The sequence below is a fragment of the Cyprinus carpio genome, chromosome A1 (genome assembly GCF_018340385.1).
Source record: "Cyprinus carpio isolate SPL01 chromosome A1, ASM1834038v1, whole genome shotgun sequence".
In the NCBI taxonomy this organism is placed as follows: Eukaryota; Metazoa; Chordata; class Actinopteri; order Cypriniformes; family Cyprinidae; genus Cyprinus; species Cyprinus carpio.
In genome coordinates this window covers 403,331-421,421 of record NC_056572.1, presented here as the reverse complement: position 1 = coordinate 421,421, position 18,091 = coordinate 403,331, and the positions used below count along the sequence as shown (strand labels likewise).

Below are 18,091 nucleotides of genomic sequence, written 5' to 3'. Positions count from 1 at the left end.
TGAATAACATGGTTTGCTTTGTTTCAAGATTGAATATCGTAGAGGGAAAATGATTGGTTTTTGGTAAACTGACAGAGTATAGTTAACACTGAAGGTAATATGATCTGCAAGCAGTTCTTTGCGGTAACATGGTTTTTATACTGAAGTGCACAGCAATTCAATATGAACAAAATAAACACATTTTATGGTTCAACACCTTAAGACTTGTTTATTTTAATTCTTTGATGATTCATTATTTTATCATTATTCACTCACTGATTTTCATCAGGCCAAACACTAATTAAATGTCTGGGGCCACAACCAAGTAACCATCATATTCTGAAAGTGCATTTTATATTTTTATACAGCAAAAAAAAAAAAAATTGGATACAGAAGGTTAAAATGTTCAGGGTCCTAATCAGTTCAGTTCTCTCTTCAACCTGTCAGTAGCTTTTTTTGGGGAGGAAATGTAAGTAATTTTTGATTGTACACATTATGGCAAACATTGGTTCAGTAACAACAACACAATTGAGGGTTTCAGTGCACAGTAAAATCTTATGAAACGCACAACACAACACTATGAAAGAGAATTGGACAGATAAGGGAATGGTGGGCATCTACTTTATGGGAATCTCAACTTTTGGAATTCCAAAAGTCAACAATATCAAAATCTTTTCAGTTTCCATATACCTTTTATCTCTAACTCGTCTTTTTTACAGTGTTACCGGTCTATACACAGCAATACTGTTTAACAAGGAAGTCTTTTGCCGTATGAAAATAAAATTGATTTGAATACTTCATATATAAAACCATTTCTGAGGTATACAGCTAACAAGCCAATGGGGAAACATCTAGAATGCTTAGATACTGCATCGCAAGAACTGATTGGCCATCGCTGCGGTTAATACACTCAGTAACAACCTACACAGCGATACTGGAAGAGTCACAAACTATTATTGACATAATAACTTGCACTTTAAATTTTCTCTCTCTACCTCTCTCTCTCACACACACACACACTTAAAAGGAAGATCACTCTTAACTTTAAGACTCTACAGCTGCACAATAACCCTTCTTCGGTTTGAATTACAACTTTGGAAATCAAACTAGGAAGAGGACGATATAATCATTCTTTTCTTGAAAATGGGATTTAAAAGATCCACAGTACTCCAGACCGTCCTCACAGTCACACCTATAGAAATGCTGTGCCCTGGATGTGGCTTCTTGCATAGCTCCCAAAATTGTGAGGGAGAAAAAAGCATTTATGAATGAGGATTTGAAAGCTTATTCAAGGTGTGTCATTCTCGTTTGAGAAATACACGTACCGTCCACGCACACACAAACTTAAAAGATCCTTATTATAAGAAGGATGGACTATTTTAGTGTGTATGAACACATAAGTGCTAAAAGTAAGGGGAAAGGTGCACAAAAACTTTTTAGTGGACTACTATGACTAAAAAGCAAATTAACATTCAACAAAATTTGAAAGTAGATAGTTTTAAGTGCCAAAATTGAGCTAATTTGTTCAAAAACTGTCAAATTTGATTCTTCGCCATCAAATGTCTGCGATAATTAGAAATAAACTTAAAGAGGGCATTTTTTTTTTTTGTACGTCAGAGACAAGGGGTATAATAATTTCCCAAAAAACTAGTGCCTCAGAAAAACCTCCAGAACAAACTGTCTATACATGCAGCACACTAACTATACGTGAAGAAACCATTGTCAGGTAAGGGTTAAACATGGAAAGCATCACTATATGCACAATATACAAATCTTAAAATTAAAATAATACTTAAAAAATGTAAATCATAAAACCGGAATAACAAATTAAAGTTTACACTTTTCATGCAGCATATAAAATATTCAGTATCTTGCTTTGTTGCTTTACGGTTGTGTTTCTACACTGTATAGTACACGAGACTGTACAGATCAACACAGTTCTTTGGACTGTTTTCAGTGAAAGACTGAGAACAGGGTTTTCTGTTTGGCGAAGACCATGCAAAGGCTAGCAATCCTATGCTCTCTGTTGTTGAAATAAATAATGAGTTTGGCAACCACCTGTTGGTTCGGTGAAAGGCTCCGTACGGTTGCCACAGCGTCCATCTGGTGGTGTTGTGTTCCACGCAGCTGCCATGTTGAGCGAGTTCCTTGTCATAAAAGCTTCCAGGAATGCTGCCAGAAAGAGCCGTTTTCAAATTATATACAGCACCAATAAAATCCTAGAAGCGAATATGTTAGATGGCTCCTCCGTCTATTGGCTGTTGTGTTCATCCATGTTACTGAGACTGGGCACTAGCGCTGTCCGTCTGAAGAGAGGGGGTTGTTTTCTGCTGTTTTTGAGTCAGTGGTTTTAGTTGCGGCTGTTGTTGTTGTGATGGAGGAAATGAACCTTGCTGCTGAATAGGGAAAGCCTGCAGGATCAGTTGTGTGGACTGGTTGCCACGGAGAAGCCGTGCGCTCTGACAAATACACAGCAGAAAATCAGATACAAGTCAGACACTTTTTATTTAATAATGATAAATTTATTGAAGTTTTACATAGTGTCTAAATGGACATTAGTTTGTTAGGATCAGTGATTCTCAACCAGGGGCCTCCAGTAAGTCTTAAAATTATTTGTTTGTTTCTTTAGAATTTAGAGCTATGCCAGCTACCATTGTTATACACATGGTGAGTAAAAAAAAAAAAAAAAAAAAAAATAGAATTAATAAAAACATTCACATACATACATTTACATACACATATAACTATTATTGGAATAATAATTATTTTGTTCTTGAAAGAAAACTCTTATGCTCACTATGTATAACAGTAATATTGTGAAATATTATTAAAATTTAAAATGCCATTTTCTATTTTAACATATTTTAAACTGTAATTTATTCCTGTGACGCAAAGCTGAATTTTCAGCATCATTACTCCAGTCTTCAGTGTCACATGATCATACAGAAAAAATCATTTTAATATACTGATTTGCTGCTTAATCATTATCAATTAATACTGGTGATCATTTATTAATAATAGTTCTTTTATTATCAATGTTGAAAAGCTTTTTTTCAGGATTCTTTAATGAATAGAAATTTGAAAATAACCGCATTTATTTGAAATAGAATGTAACCTTATGTCTTTACTGTCACATTTGATCAATTTTATGTCTCTGCAGAATAAATGTACTGATTTCTTTGAGATGTTATATTAACAATAATTTATTATATTAAATGACAAAATATAATAAATACATACAAAATCAAATTATTTATTTTAAATATAATTTATAGAACATATTTTTGAGATTATTTCTTTTTATTACAACAGAAGTTAAAATGGCTTAGATAGAATGGTTTCTGCATAGTGAAATACAGTTCAGAAACAGATTCAAGTGTGGCCAGAAGGATCGTCTGAGGCTCTTCAGGACTGCTTTGATACAACTGACTGGAATATGTTTAAGCAGGCTGCCACTTATAATAACTCCACTGACCTCCAGGAGTACTCGGAGACTGTCACTGCCTACATCACCAAGTGTATTGAGGATGTAACAGTCACAAAAAACCATTACTGTCCGGGCAAACCAGAAGCCGTGGATGACAGGGGAAGTCTACAGACTCCTGGAGACGCGGAACGCTGCCTTCAGAGCTGGAGACGAGGGGGGCCTGAGAACAGCCAGGGCCAACCTATCCCGCGGCATCAGAGAGGCTAAGAGACAGTACTCCAGGAGGATAGCCCATCAATTCAGCGACAGCAGAGACACTCGGAGCCTGTGGCAGGGGATACAGACCATTACGGACTACAAGCCACCACAGCGGACCTGTGACAGCAACATCTCTCTGCTGAACGAGCTGAACACCTTCTTCGCTCGCTTTGAGGCACAAAACAGCTCCACTGCACAGAAGACTCCACCTCCTCCCCAGTGACCAGGTGATGATGCTGACCCCAGACAGCGTGAGGAGATCCTTCAGCAGGATCAATGCACGCAAAGCTCCGGGTCCTGACAACATTCCTGGGCGTGTACTGAGAGACTGTGCAGCAGAACTCACTGATGTCTTCACAGACATTTTCAACATCTCACTTAGTCAAGCTGTTGTTCCCACATGCTTCAAAGCTACCACCATCATTCCAGTCCCGCAGAAGCCATCTCCATCATGCTTCAATGACTACCGTCCTGTTGCACTTACTCCCATCCTCATGAAGTGCTTCGAACGGCTAGTCATGCACCACATCAAGTCTGCCCTCCCCCCCTCCCTGGACCCATTCCAGTTTGCATATCGGTCCAACCGGTCGAACCGATGATGCCATCTCAACTACCCTCCACTCAGCACTCACACATCTAGAGGAAAAAAGACTCATACGTCAGAATGCTGTTCATAGACTTCAGTTCAGAATTCAACACAATCATCCCTCAACAGCTCATTCACAAACTGGTCGAGCTGGGGCTCAACACTTCGCTGTGGCAACTGGCTGTTGGACTTTCTGACTGGAAGACCTCAGGCAGTACGTGTCGGCAGCAACACATCCAGCACCATCACACTGAACACTGGGGCCCCCCAAGGATGTGTGCTGAGCCCCCTCCTCTTCACTCTGCTGACACACGACTGCACACCGTCACACAACTCCAACCTCTTTATTAAGTTTGCGGATGACACGACTGTGGTGGGTCTCATTAGCAACAGAGATGAGACAAACTACAGGAGCGAGGTGAGCCGCCTGGCCGGGTGGTGCAGTGACAACAATCTCTCTCTGAACGTGGAGAAGACGAAGGAGATTGTTGTGGACTTCAGGAGAGCGCACACTCAGCATGTTCCTCTGACCATCGACGGTGCGACTGTGGAGAGAGTGAGCAGCACCAAGTTCCTGGGTGTGCACATCACAGAGGACCTCTCCTGGACCGACAACACCGCAGCACTGGCCAAGAAATCACAGCAGCGTCTCTACTTCCAACGCAAACTGAGGAGAGCCAGAGCCCCACCCCCCATCATGTACACCTTCTACAGAGGCACCATCGAGAGCATTCTGACCAGCTGCATCACTGTGTGGTATGGCGCCTGCAACGCGTCCTGCCGGAAGACTCTGCAACGCATAGTGAGAGCAGCTGAGAAGATCATTGGTGTCTCTCTCCCCTCCCTCCAGGACATTTATGGAACCAGTCTCACTCGAAAAGCCCTCTGCATTGCAGGTGATCCCACTCACCCCGTCACACAGCTTCTTCAGTCTGCTGCCATCAGGGAGGAGACTGCGGAGTCTCTCTCCAGGCCAGGACCAGCAGACTGAAGGACAGCTTCATCCATCAGGCTGTCAGGAAGCTGAACTCGCTCCCGAACTTACCCCCCCCCCGTCCCTCTTCTGCCTCAGGCACCACTGAACTATGAACCCCCCCCCCCCCCCCCCAGGTCCCACATCCCCCAGGTCCTTCCACCCCCCCTCCCTCTAACATACGAATGTCATGCACCAGTCACTTTGTGCAGCAGTGGTCTGCTCACTACCTCATTCACCATGGATCTGACATCATTCTACCTCCTCATCAGTCAGTTTAATAAAATAACTGCTCTGAGCCCTTTGTCACTTTGTCACTTTTAATCAGACTGAATAAGCTATTTTTTTTTTTTATGCACTAAAAATATTTTTATCTGCACTGTTTGTTCACTGGTTTGCACTCTATCTGCCATGTGCCTTGCGCTGCTTTTATTTAACCTTATTTTTATTTTATTTTTTTCTATTATGTTTTTTTACATTCCCTTATTGTATAGTTTTATCTTATATTTTATACTTGATCTAGATTTTTAGGCTCTACTGTTAGTGTTATCTGTATGCACCGGGGGTCTGAGAGTAACGCAATTTCGATTCTCTGTATGTATGTACTGTACATGTGGAAGAATTGACAATAAAGCAGACTTGACTTGACTTGACTACTGGTTTAGATGTATTATCAGCTGACAGTACTGAGTTTGACCCAGTATCTTCGTGACCTTCTTGGTCAACTTCCTTAAGGCTTGACAACTAGACTATAAAGATTATGTAGAATGTCACATGGTGAAGCATACCAATGCATACCAAAGTGGTGATCACTGAATCAGTTCTGATTAGACTCAAAATGAAACTATGTGCATGCTTTGTTACCTGTAGAAATGGTTGCTGCTGCATCGCCCCCTGCTGTTGACTAGTTTGTAATGCGGCAGCTTGAGCCTGTTGTTCTGCAGGCGCTGTGGACTGAGTCTGCAGTGCTATGGTCTGTGTCTGGCCTTGTTGCTGTGGAAACGGGCTGTAAGCTGTCACCACCTGACCCATAAACATTGTTGTGGGTACCATGACAGTACCACACGCCATCGGAGCCGTCACAATCTTAGTGACCAACTGCTGCCCGGCAGGAAAACTGAGAGTGACAGAGCAAGGCAATGAAAAAAATATTTAAGTAATTAATTCATAGTAATAATAATAATAATAATAATATTATAGAAGGTGTCCTGGGAAAGAAAGATGAGGAAAAAGACACGTACCTGTTTATTGCATTGCCCTGATTGATTTTTGGTGCCAGACTGCTTGGTATCTGCACAACATTGGCATTGGCAGGCTGGCTGATCATCATGGTATTATATACAGGACCAGGCTGAGGAAAAAGAATGAGAGAGACAAAATTATGTCATTCATTTAGATGATGTCACCATATGAAGTGGAGAACAAGACATTATGTCATTGTTAATGGGCTTTTTATTTTAAACTCATTTCTAGGCAATACACAACTAAAGGTAGCCAGTAATTCTGTAATGTTAACAACTGCCAACCAAGCTCTATTTTAAATCTAACTGTAATAGATTTGATTTGATATATGTATATACACTACCGTACAAAAGTTGGCGGTCAGTATGACTTTTTTTAAGAAATAATTTTATTAAACTGATCAAAAGTGACAATAAATATTATTAAATTCCAAAAGATTTCCATTTCAAATAAATGATGTTCTTTTTAACTTTCTATTCATCAAAGAATCCTGAAAAAGTGCATCAGTTTCCAAAAAAAATAATAAGCAGCAGAACAGTATTCAACATTGATAATAATCAGAAATGTTTCTTGAGCAGCAAATCAGCATATTAGAATGATTTCTGAAGATCATGTGAAACTGAAGACTGGAGTAATGATGCTGAGTAGTAGTAGTATCATTTTATTTAATGCCATGTCAACAGCTGAGGCTATTTTCATGGCAAAAACTCAATTCCAAAAATATCTAAATACAAATAAATACAATAAAAACCAAGCAAACAAAAAAATAATATGCAAGATTTTTACAATATATGCTAAAAATTCTAAAACCTTTTCAGGCAAAATCTTACTAAATAAGTCCTTAAGTGAAATAACATAAAGAGTAATGGATGCTGAAAATTCAGCTTAGCCATCACAGGAATGAATTACATATTAAAATACAACCAAATAGAAAACCGTCATTTTACATTGTAATAATATTTCTCAATATTACTATTTCTAATTAAATAAATGCAGCCTTGGTGAGCATAAAAGACTTCTTTCATAAACTTTACCAATCTCAAACTTGGTAGCATGGTAATGTACATATACATATTTTAAATTTGACTTGAATTGACTAAAACTGAAAAACTGAACTGTGACCAAAATTCATATTTTAACAGGTTTTGCATTGTTTAATAAAGAATCAAAATCAAATGGTTGTCAGAGCAAATATTTACACCCCTAACTGGAAGGATGACTGAAACTCACCTGTGTTACAGAAGAGCCCTGTACATTCTGCTGCTGTTGCTGTGGGACAGTTGCACTCTGGGCTGTACTCGTCACATTTTGGCCCTGTATAGTTACGACCCCAGTCTGTGCTCCAAGCCCTAAAATGTTAGTCTGTGCTCCTCCAACTTGCGGCAACTGTACGCTGAGTCCACCACCCGATTGCTGCAGAATCATCTAAAAGACACCATTTCAATCACATGCTTTAGTTTCCAAGTTTAGTTACCAATACTCACACAGCTGCATGTGTGTACCTGAGTGCCTTGTCCCTGCACCCTCTGGAGCTGCTCATGAATCTGCCTCAGTTCCTCCTGCTGTTTCTGAATGTTAGCTTCGATCATGCGTGTCCTCTGCTCCAGCTGATCCTTCAGGTGCTGCATTGCATTCAACTGCGCAGAGAACTACATTCAGAGAGCATAGAAAAATATACATTATGGTGTCATGGAAAAAAAAAAAATGGTGGCTTACCTGATCTATTGGACAAAACACTAAAAACAAAAAACAAAAAGATTCTCACCAGGGTGTTAGGTTGAACCTGCTGCTGTGGCTGTGGTTGTTGTTGTTGGCTGGTTTGGACCGGAGATCCAGTCAGATTTGTGTTTTGAGAACTCACGGACTATAAAACAAATAAGACCACCGTCATTACCCAGCTGCTATGATACAAGCATAAGATAGGAATGTTTTGTATTTAAAGCCAAGTGTTGACGTTGATGAAGATGCAAGTCTCACCTGGGTGCTGACAGAGGAACGACGCTGGGACGTCATATCAACAGTGGCGGGCCGGGGAGGAGTGCTCACATCCATCTGTAGTTTAGAGGGAGTTGCTGAGGAAATCAAACAGATATGAAGAGTTTTAAACAGGAAAACAAACACAATAGAAAAGCACACTTTTGGTTCTGTTTTTCATGCTCACAGGTGCAGGTGTTGTCAGAGACGGCGGTGTGCGAGGACTTGTGGGAGCTCCTTGAGGAGGTGGAGGGTGAGCGACTGTTACTGAAACGCTCCAGAACCTCCTTCAGTCTGGACGAGTTTAACTGCGCTTCAGAGCCAGAAATCGGACACTGCTGCAGAGAGAGAGGAAAATTAAGAAACATCCGTGGTGTAGCTGTTGATCAATGTTTTCTGTTTTGCAATATATGATGTACAAAGAGAAATTGTGATATATTATTTAAATAATAATTTTATTGTTATACAAACACACACACACACACACACCTATATAAAATAATATATCACATCTGCTCTCTCTTGATAGATAGATAGATAGATAGATAGATAGATAGATAGATAGATAGATAGATAGATAGATAGATAGATAGATAGATAGATAGATAGATAGATAGATAGATAGATAGACAGGACAAATACAATTATTAAAAAAGGAGTTAGTAAGATTGTTTCAATGTTTTTGGAAGTCTTTTATGCTTACCCAGACTGCATTTGTTTGATCAAAAATACAGTAATATTGTGAAATATTGTTACAATTTAAAATGAGCATTTCTATTTTAATACATTTTAAAATGTAATTTATTCCTGTGATGCAAAGCTGAATTTTCAGCATCCAATAAATTAAGTTTTCAGTCACATGATTCTTCAGAAATCATTCTAATGTGCTGATTTGGTGCTCAAATATTCTTATTAGAACAGTTGTACTTTGTAATACTTTTGAGTAAACAGTGATACACTGTTTTCAGGATGCTTTGATGAATACAAAGTTAAAATACAACAACATTTATTTAAAATGTAAATCTTTAGTGAATGTCTTAACTGTGATTTGTGATTCATTTAATGAATTCTTGCTGAATAAAAGTATTCATTTCTTAAAAAAAAAAAAAAAAAAACTGAATTTATATGTTTTTATAAAATAAATTTAATTTAATCACACATGCAACTGTTAATCATTCAGCCACAGTTAACCACCAATACTGACAACCTTACAATGATAAATGGACCTGGTCGTAATCACAGTCTCCTTTAGACTGACCATTATACCACATCAGTGAACTATTTCCGAGAGGTTACTGTCTCAGAAGCATCTCACCTTGTCTCCAGTCAGCTCAGGAGGTGATTCTTCTATACCCATCACTCTCCTCCGCTCTGCTCGCACCTCGGCGTAACTAGATACAAAAAGAATTGTAAAAAAGTATTGCAAAAGTCACAATTGGTCTCTTTCTGTTTGGTGTAGCTGTGCCTCTGTGTACCTCACAACGGTGTGCGTGCACACGATAAACTCTGGTCGCGAGTTCCACTGGTGATAGGTGATGTAGTAGGTAGTCTGGAGCCAAATCCACTGCTGCCCTTTAGTTAAAAAGCGATAATAGCAAGATTTCCCTTTTCCAAACTGCATTACTTCAAGGAGACAGAGAATATGAGAGACATATGAAGGATATGGCGCCAAATGAAAGTTTAAAAAATATGTTTTTTTGTTTTAAACTCACAATGCTCATGGCATTTGGCTAGTAAATGCAAGTCGTCTACGTGATAATAGTCATAGCCTGATGTTCCCAACACCTCAAAGGGCATATAGCCAATGATAGGAGGTGCTCTGCAACACAACAACACACAGACATCTAATTGAATGAAAACTGGACAATGAGTTACAAACACAGAGAAAGTGATACTGTCAGTAAGTATAAAAACCTGTGATCTAATAAGAGGAACTTCCACTCCAGACTATGTCGAGACGTGAATTCTTCGTTGGGCTCCTCCACCATGCACATCTCCTGCACACAATCAATAACAACAAACAGGTCAATATCAGAATGTTTATGCCTGTAATGCTTTGTTATGATGCTTGCCCATGGCTGTCTGCTTTCTGAGAGAGTATTTGTAACACAGATGTGTTTTTGCTTGATTGTTTATCAGCTTACTTTGATGAATTGGGGTTTGGCGAGCCTCACAGTCGCAATAAAGCAGACTTTATCATCAAAAGCTGGCTGCAACGATTGCTGCAAAATTCCCTCAAGGCCATTTCGGGTTGTAAGAGGCACTAGGAGAGCATTCAAAGCGGAGATTTGTGTTAAAGGAGAGTGGCAGTGCACACATTGTGCTTTGGGCAGTAACAAATGCAGTTAACATATGGCCGAGTACTCAGTCAGTCTAAATCGAGAGGAAAAACAAACACTCACTGTTGATGAGTGACTTAAAGTTGCCAATAAACTTGACATATTCATACACAGGCGGTTTCTTGGGATCCACAGAACCTCTGAGTATATGACAACAAAACTCCAACTGGCTCTTGGCTAAGACAAACAAACAACAACAACATAAATAAATAAATAAAACATTACAATAAAAATTAAATATTAAGAGTAATCTTTTACCATCTCAGTGGGAAGCAGGACAGGACTATAGAGCGATAAAGCTTTCACTTTTGCTAATATTCACTCTACATCTTCGTATTCATTGATTTGCTCTAAAATAACTTAAAAAAATTAAATAAACATAATTTCAACCAAATAACAAATGTTTCCAAAATTTTGAAAAGTACGACAAAGTAAATTCTACTAATGCATAAGTAAAAAGTAAAGTAGTAAGGTAAAACAAGTAAAAATACAAAACACAAGGAAGAATGCTAATTTTTACAAATGTAATATACACCGATTAGTTTTTAATTAACTAAAACTTAAAAATAGTTTTCTTGAATTGAAAGAAAGAATAAAAAGAAGAAATGTTGCCTTTGCAAACAGAAGAATTCATAAAATTATTAAACATTAATTACAAAAAAAGATTATGAAGAAATATGAAAGAAAACTGAAAATTTTAATTATTTTACTAATGTAATATACACCAATTAGTTTTTAATTAACTTAAACTTTAAAATAGGAAATGTTGCCTTTGTAAACAGAAAAATTCATAAAATTACTAAACATTAATTACAGAAATAAAAAAAAAGAATATGAAAAAATACGAAAATATTAATATATAACACTGACACAAATTTAAAATAAAACAATACTTATAAACATATTTTTATGAAGAAAAACATGTTTTACCTCTTTTTTTAAAAATTGCACAATCGATTCATGGACATTTTGAAATGGTACAAGACAATCAGTCAAACTTCTAATGCTCTTTTTGTTGCTGAAGTGTAGATGAGGAATGCACTTAAAACATTTTTTAATGCTTTCATACATGAAAGTCAAGAAAGGATCACACAACTAGTCATAGACAACTTAACAAGCAATTAAACAATTCATGACCATGAAGAGTGCAATGCAATATTCACAATGCTCCTTAGTTATCATCATGAATAACAGGTATATTGCTAAGCCCTATTGAGCATTGAAAAAAATACCACAGCAGAACAGATATGTGGTGGGGGTTGAGGTTGGACACTCACATTTGAGGTTATCAGAGTTGAGGTTTTCAATGTCTGGGTGTGACGACAGCGCTTTATACACTTCTTCATGCTCCCCCAACGGAACAAAGTTCAAAAGGTTCTGATCCACCAGGTCCGACTGAAACAAACATGATTATATATGAACATATGACAGATATAAAATGTAACAACTCCAAATCTTTAAATAGACTACAAACGATCTGCCAACTAAACACACATCCTCTCTCACTTACAGGCAGATGCTCAAGCAGGGAGGTTACGCTTTCTGAGATGTAAATGATGTTGCCGTCTGTCAGCATCACTATGAAGAACCCATCCAGCGCTTAAAAACATTCAAAAACATTACTAAAACAGCTCTAATCCATGAGCAGAAAATGTAGAAGTGGTGTGTGAAAAATTAAAAAACAACATTAAACATGAATGAGGATGCACACATTTTTTATTAGTGGAAACATCTTTCACAACAGGAAGAAACAGAGAGAGAAGAACAAATACAAACACACATATTGCCCAAAGCAGAACCTTACCTCTAGCATCAGCTGTGTAAACTCCTCATTGCTAAGAAACGGGGGTTTCCAATCCTGCTTGATCTCACTTGAGTCAGACTGTGCAGCACTTTCTGCATGTGAACACAAACAATTCACTGTAAGCAGCTTTCCTAGGATCTGCAGGTTTCAGCTGCTTACAGACTTCACATCCTTTGAAAAGTTTTGGGTCGGTAAAACATTACCTCTAAAAAAGTTTCTTTGCTCATCAAGGCTGCACTTATTTGATGAAAAAGACAGTAAAAACAGTAATATTGTGAAATATTATTACAATTTAAAATAATTGTTCTACAGTTTCGATAGATTTTAAAATAAACAGTGGCTTGCGAAAGCTTGTTGCAGCCCTATGTTTAACTGCTCTAAATTACTACAAACTACATTTCATACACTGCAATGACAAAGCAAAAAAAAACAAAAAAAAAACAAAACTGATTTGTGATAACACTGCAAATTTATTACAAATAAAAAACTGAAATATTATATTGCATAGGTATTCATACCCTTTCTTGAGTCACTTGAAACTCAGCTCAGGAGCATTCAAGTTTCACTGGATCATCGAATGGAATAGTAGCATAGCAAAATAGCTTCAGCTAATTAAATATTACGTACAAATAAGCATTAATAATGATCAACAAAGAGTACAATGCTTCATACAGTATGTTTGTTTTTTTCAAGATGTGTTTGAAATATTACATCCTGTGCTGTGGCATAGAAAATACTGCAGTAGTATGCAGCTTTGTCGTCACATGACCTCATTACATTGCATTTTAAATCCAGTTATAACTATATATTTTTTTATCTAACTTGAATATTAAAATCTGAAAGATTAAAAAAAAGCACAGTGGTGATATAACTGTGTATATGGAGTTGGAGTTTAAGCATTGCATTGTGGGATTCTGTGCAGTGTGATGCCATTTATACAGCACCCTTTTGCCATTTTTTAGGTCAACCACGTATACAGTGCATACAGAAAATTAGCATACGGCTCACAATGCACATACTGCAGAAACTGCATGAGTAGCATGATGGTAGAGCTGCATAATTAATCAAGATTACAATTATGGCTATGATAAATTAATAATGAAAAGTGATGATTACAGCATTCCACTTAGATCTAAATCATATGTCAACAATTTTTTTTTTTTTCCAACAGCAGTTGAGCATTATAAACCAAACACACACATCTGTTGTGCACATGGATGCAATGGCAAAACAATAATGCAGATCTGTAATTATTCCAGTAGTTATTCTGCCTCACCTTTTTGCTTGCGCAGGTAGTCTATGCTTGTCTGCAATATTGTTGTCTTGTCCATCTTGCGTGTGTTTCCGGGCAACATGGTGCCAAGTTCTTTAATGAGGACATTGAACTGGTCTCGCCTTTTCTTCTCGGACTTATTTCTCGAAACTCTGTGGTTCAAGATAATAAAGACATGAAAACAAAGCATTACACAAGGCTGGAAAATGCTTATTCATGTATTCAGACTTGCCGGATGAAAACAACTACTGTAAACATTAACCTTTAGACCAATAGTGGAAGCATACAAGCATAACCCGGAAAAACTGTGCTTTTAATCAAGTTAGCGTGATTTATGATGCGTTTATGATGTTGACATTCTCTGTTATCCTTTTTATGGTTCATGTGAAAAGTGAATAACATAAGCCATAATAAGAAAAGTTTAACCCTGTTAAATGTGGTTTTAACATACAAATACTCACAATAATCTACAAGTAAAACAGACGTGTTTATTGTAATCTGTTATTTGGGACCATTCCATCAACACAACTATTAGATCTGAATGATGTTTATACCCGTTTCTATTATGATAATATTTCATAAGTATAAAACAGAACTAGGGCTGCAATACTTTTTTTGAATTTCTAATCGCGATTACAATTACGGATGCCACAATTACGTAATCGTTAAAAGTGGCAATTAATCATTCAAAGTCCACTTATGTTATTCTGTGTACTTAAGATGTGTTGTTTTCTTTCCACAGGTTATCTTTAGGGTTTTTCCATTGCTTTAATTTTAGTTTTAGTATAATACCATATATATTTTTACTTTAATTTTTTTATTTAAAGAAATCCAATGTATAGTTCACATTTGAGTTCACTATTAAAAAGCATTATAAGTTTTTCAGTTTGAGTGTTTTCAGCTTGTTTGTTTACATCTTAAAAATATGGCATGCGGTTGCTTCAAACAATGGTATAAAAATCATTCAATGTAAATTGTGATAATCGTAAAAGCAGCCATTTAACTCACCTTTTCGCCTTATCTTTCCCCTCTTCCTCCATCAGCCCATCAAAAACACTACCATCATCCCTAAAATAGGACACACATTTATTCTCTGTGATGGAAAACCATGTTTATTTTCTGCAAAACAATTACATGTCTATTTAATAGAATTCTTTGTTTTTTGCAAATCACTACAGAGAGAGAGAGAGATAAACAGAGAAGCCATATACTTCTAAAAATAGACTAAGGCTGAAGACGAACTCCTCTGTTGTTCCTTTAAAATGTAAATGCAGAATGTGGGACACCGAAAATGCATGCAAATATAAAGTTGTTATTACATTTTAATAAGGAGGTTGTTGACATGTGCATGCATAAATTGCTACATGACCACATTTTCTGTTTTGCTATTATTTCTGAAGAAGTACACTACTGTTTAAAAGTTTGGGGTCAGTAAGATCTTTTATTTTTAAAGAATTGATACCTTAATTCAGCAAGGATGCATATGATCAGTGGCAGTAAAGAAATGTAGAATGTTACAAAAATTAATGATTTATATTTCAACTAAATTGCTGTTCTTGCTGAACTTTCTATTCATCAAAGAATTCTGAAAAAAGTAGCACAGTTTCCACAAAAATATTAGGATGATTTCTGAAGGATCATGTGACACTGAAGAATGGTGTAGTGATGCTGAAAATTCACCTTTGCATCACAGAAATAAATTACAGTTTAAAATCTATCACAATAGAAAACGGTTATTTTAAACTGTAATGATTCTTCACAACACTACAGTTTTTACTGTATTTTTAATCACAAACACAGCCTTGTTGAGAATAAGAGTATTCTTTCAAAATCTTACTGATCCCAATTTTTTTATCAATAGTATATATGAAGATTATTTCAGCTGTACCTGGAGCTCATGATAACGCCGTCTCACGGATCAGTCTGGGGTTAAAAAACCTGATGCATTGGGAAGACATTGGTGAAGAGGACCTGCCAATGTGAAAGCCTGCGGACACAAAACAGAAGATAACTGAATGACAAATTAACAGTGTTGTTAAATATTACTTCTCTGAATCTTTTCGGTCACTGTAGCTACAGTCAGAGGTGAAAGGTTAATTGATGCGCACACAGAGCTTGGGGCCACATGACCGCTAACTCAGCAAAAATAGTCTACTTTACAAAACATATGACACATTCGATTTTTAATACATTTTCACTTGCTGGTTCAAAAAGTCACACAGTTCTTTGCACCAAACTAATCATGCTCATTACTGAATTTAAAAGCCTCTACTGAAGTTTCAGGTCCAGTCCATATCCAGATCAAATGGTGGACCAGCACCTAGAGACGACCTCAACAGCCCTGACTGTCATCGGAGACCTCATCACCTCGACGACCATCCGCACAAGACCGCGAGAACCGGACGAGTCCTCTGCACAATCTGACCTGTGCTGCAGCCTGGAATTAAACCACGCCATGCTGGTCTCGTCTGGCCAGTGGAGAAATGTCTAGTTTTGTCCCAAGGTTTTTTTCTTGCTTAATTTCGGGCAATATTGTCGGCTTGATTGCACAGACACATTTGGAAGAGAGCTGAACTGGATGATAACATCACTGAATCAACACTGAACTGACTTTAGCTGGAAAATGACTCTGGTATTGTCCTCTTGCATTCCTGACAAACTATTTCCCTGTTTGACACTGTAAAGCTGCTTTGACACAATCTGTATTGTATAAAGCGCTATACAAATAAAGGTGACTTGGCATTATGCTCGTCATTCCAGTTTAACCCATGTTAACTTTGACCACAGCAGCTGTTATAATAAACATACTATCCATTCATTTACATGAGTCTGTGAACCCTCTTAAGGACGCTGACGTTGTGAGAAAGCATCCTAATAATTAAACCAAACGTGTGTCGCAATGAAAACTTAAACGTCACGTCAGTGCATAAATTGTCACATCTAAACTTAAAGAGACAGTTGTACTTTTCAATACTTTACAAAATGTTACACTGTTACCACCACAGCAGTTGCATGTGTATCCCGGAAACTACCGCCTTTATCAAAATAAACATATTTGGTACCTACCAAAAAACACTCTCACACTTCCACACAGGCGCCTGGACAGATCTGAGCCCCTCTGATTCCGAGATCACGGTCCCGTGCAGTCATTCATTGGGTTGAAGAAGCGGTGCAATAGCGAGAAAAGCTATGCTGAATTTCATGCGCGCACTTCCTCGAGCGCTCTCGCGAATGTGGGTCAGCGGGCCTAAAGTGTCATGCGAGGCGAACGGAAGCTCTTCCTTGTCGCTGGAAAACCCAGACGCGTTCAGCTCATGCTCGTTACGTCACATACATTGGAAGTTTAGACTTCTCTCAGAATTTTACCTTAGATCGGCGGGCGCGTGAGTGCAATTTTGGTTTCGAACAGGATGAAAACATTTAGGCCAAGCCTACTTCACGCGAGCAGCCCAAGGCATGCGCAGTAGCTTGCGCCATAAACGCACAGGAGCCACATCAGTGCACTGACAAAATAGTGTGCAACAGCTAAATAGCCTGTGTCCCAATGTGCATATCATCCATCCTAAATTCTATGTGATATTAGTCATTTTCAATACTATTTAGGGCAGATAGGGTGGATAGTATGCACACTGGGACGCAGGGAATAGTGTTGCAAGTGGTCTGTGTTGTGTTTAATTTTTGTGCACTTTCTGCATTATTTTTACGACATTTTATTCCAGTGGTACCTTAAATTATAATGTTTGATGAGACTAATAACACAATTTATTTTTATTTTTTTTGCAAAATTAAAATTTAATAAACTTAACTTTAAAAGGAGCCGACAAACTAGTGCCTATATATATATATATATATATATATATATATATATATATATATATATATATATATATATATATATATATATATATATATAAACCCATATTAATGATAAAATAGGTTATTTGCACATATTCACCATTGAAGTACTTGTCTTACACTGGTTTTATTTAAGATTTAAGTTAGAAACAATATTCCAGAAATGTGGCCTGATTTGATTTTGGCCATAAACATATCTTCTACGAAAACAAATTTGTTCACTGTTATTTTTTGTTTTGTTTAGTTTTTTTAACATTTCATTTAAATATGCTGTTTGATAATTTAAGATTAAAATATGTACAGGTTAGGACTAAACATGTTGGTTTTTTATTCTCATTGACAGTTTATGATATGAGCTTTGTATTTTAATACAGCATACAG

General features: G+C 37.3%; 1 protein-coding gene across 3 annotated transcripts; it reads right to left on the bottom strand.

The window, feature by feature from the left end:
* Positions 1-180: 180 nt before the first annotated feature.
* LOC109063370 (circadian locomoter output cycles protein kaput-like) lies at positions 181-17,345 on the bottom strand. Of its 3 annotated transcripts, none has more exons than XM_042774246.1 (21): positions 16,922-17,345; positions 15,744-15,842; positions 14,864-14,923; positions 13,859-14,007; positions 12,583-12,674; positions 12,289-12,378; positions 12,056-12,173; positions 10,842-10,955; positions 10,584-10,702; positions 10,354-10,436; positions 10,152-10,258; positions 9,915-10,062; positions 9,755-9,830; positions 8,627-8,774; positions 8,443-8,537; positions 8,231-8,329; positions 7,968-8,114; positions 7,696-7,890; positions 6,465-6,574; positions 6,088-6,340; positions 181-2,438 (listed from the first exon to the last, which is right to left on the bottom strand). In XM_042774246.1, the coding sequence occupies exons 2-21, from the start codon at positions 15,752-15,754 to the stop codon at positions 2,256-2,258; spliced, it is 2,397 nt and encodes a 798-aa protein (XP_042630180.1). In that variant the 5' UTR covers positions 15,755-15,842; positions 16,922-17,345; the 3' UTR covers positions 181-2,255. The 3 variants fall into 3 exon arrangements, with proteins under 3 accessions (XP_042630180.1, XP_042630311.1, XP_042630246.1); XM_042774377.1 differs by having other exon boundaries at positions 8,627-8,777; positions 9,915-10,011; XM_042774312.1 differs by having other exon boundaries at positions 7,968-8,102; positions 8,627-8,777; positions 16,922-17,344.
* Between the last annotated feature and the right edge of the window lie 746 nt (positions 17,346-18,091).

Coding starts and splice junctions, on each gene's coding strand:
- LOC109063370 (XM_042774246.1), bottom strand. Junction 10,956..12,055: donor CAACTCTGATAACCTCAAAT/GTGAGTGTCCAA, acceptor TGTTTGTCTTAG/CCAAGAGCCAGTTGGAGTTT. Junction 10,259..10,353: donor TTCCTCTTATTAGATCACAG/GTTTTTATACTT, acceptor GTTGTGTTGCAG/AGCACCTCCTATCATTGGCT.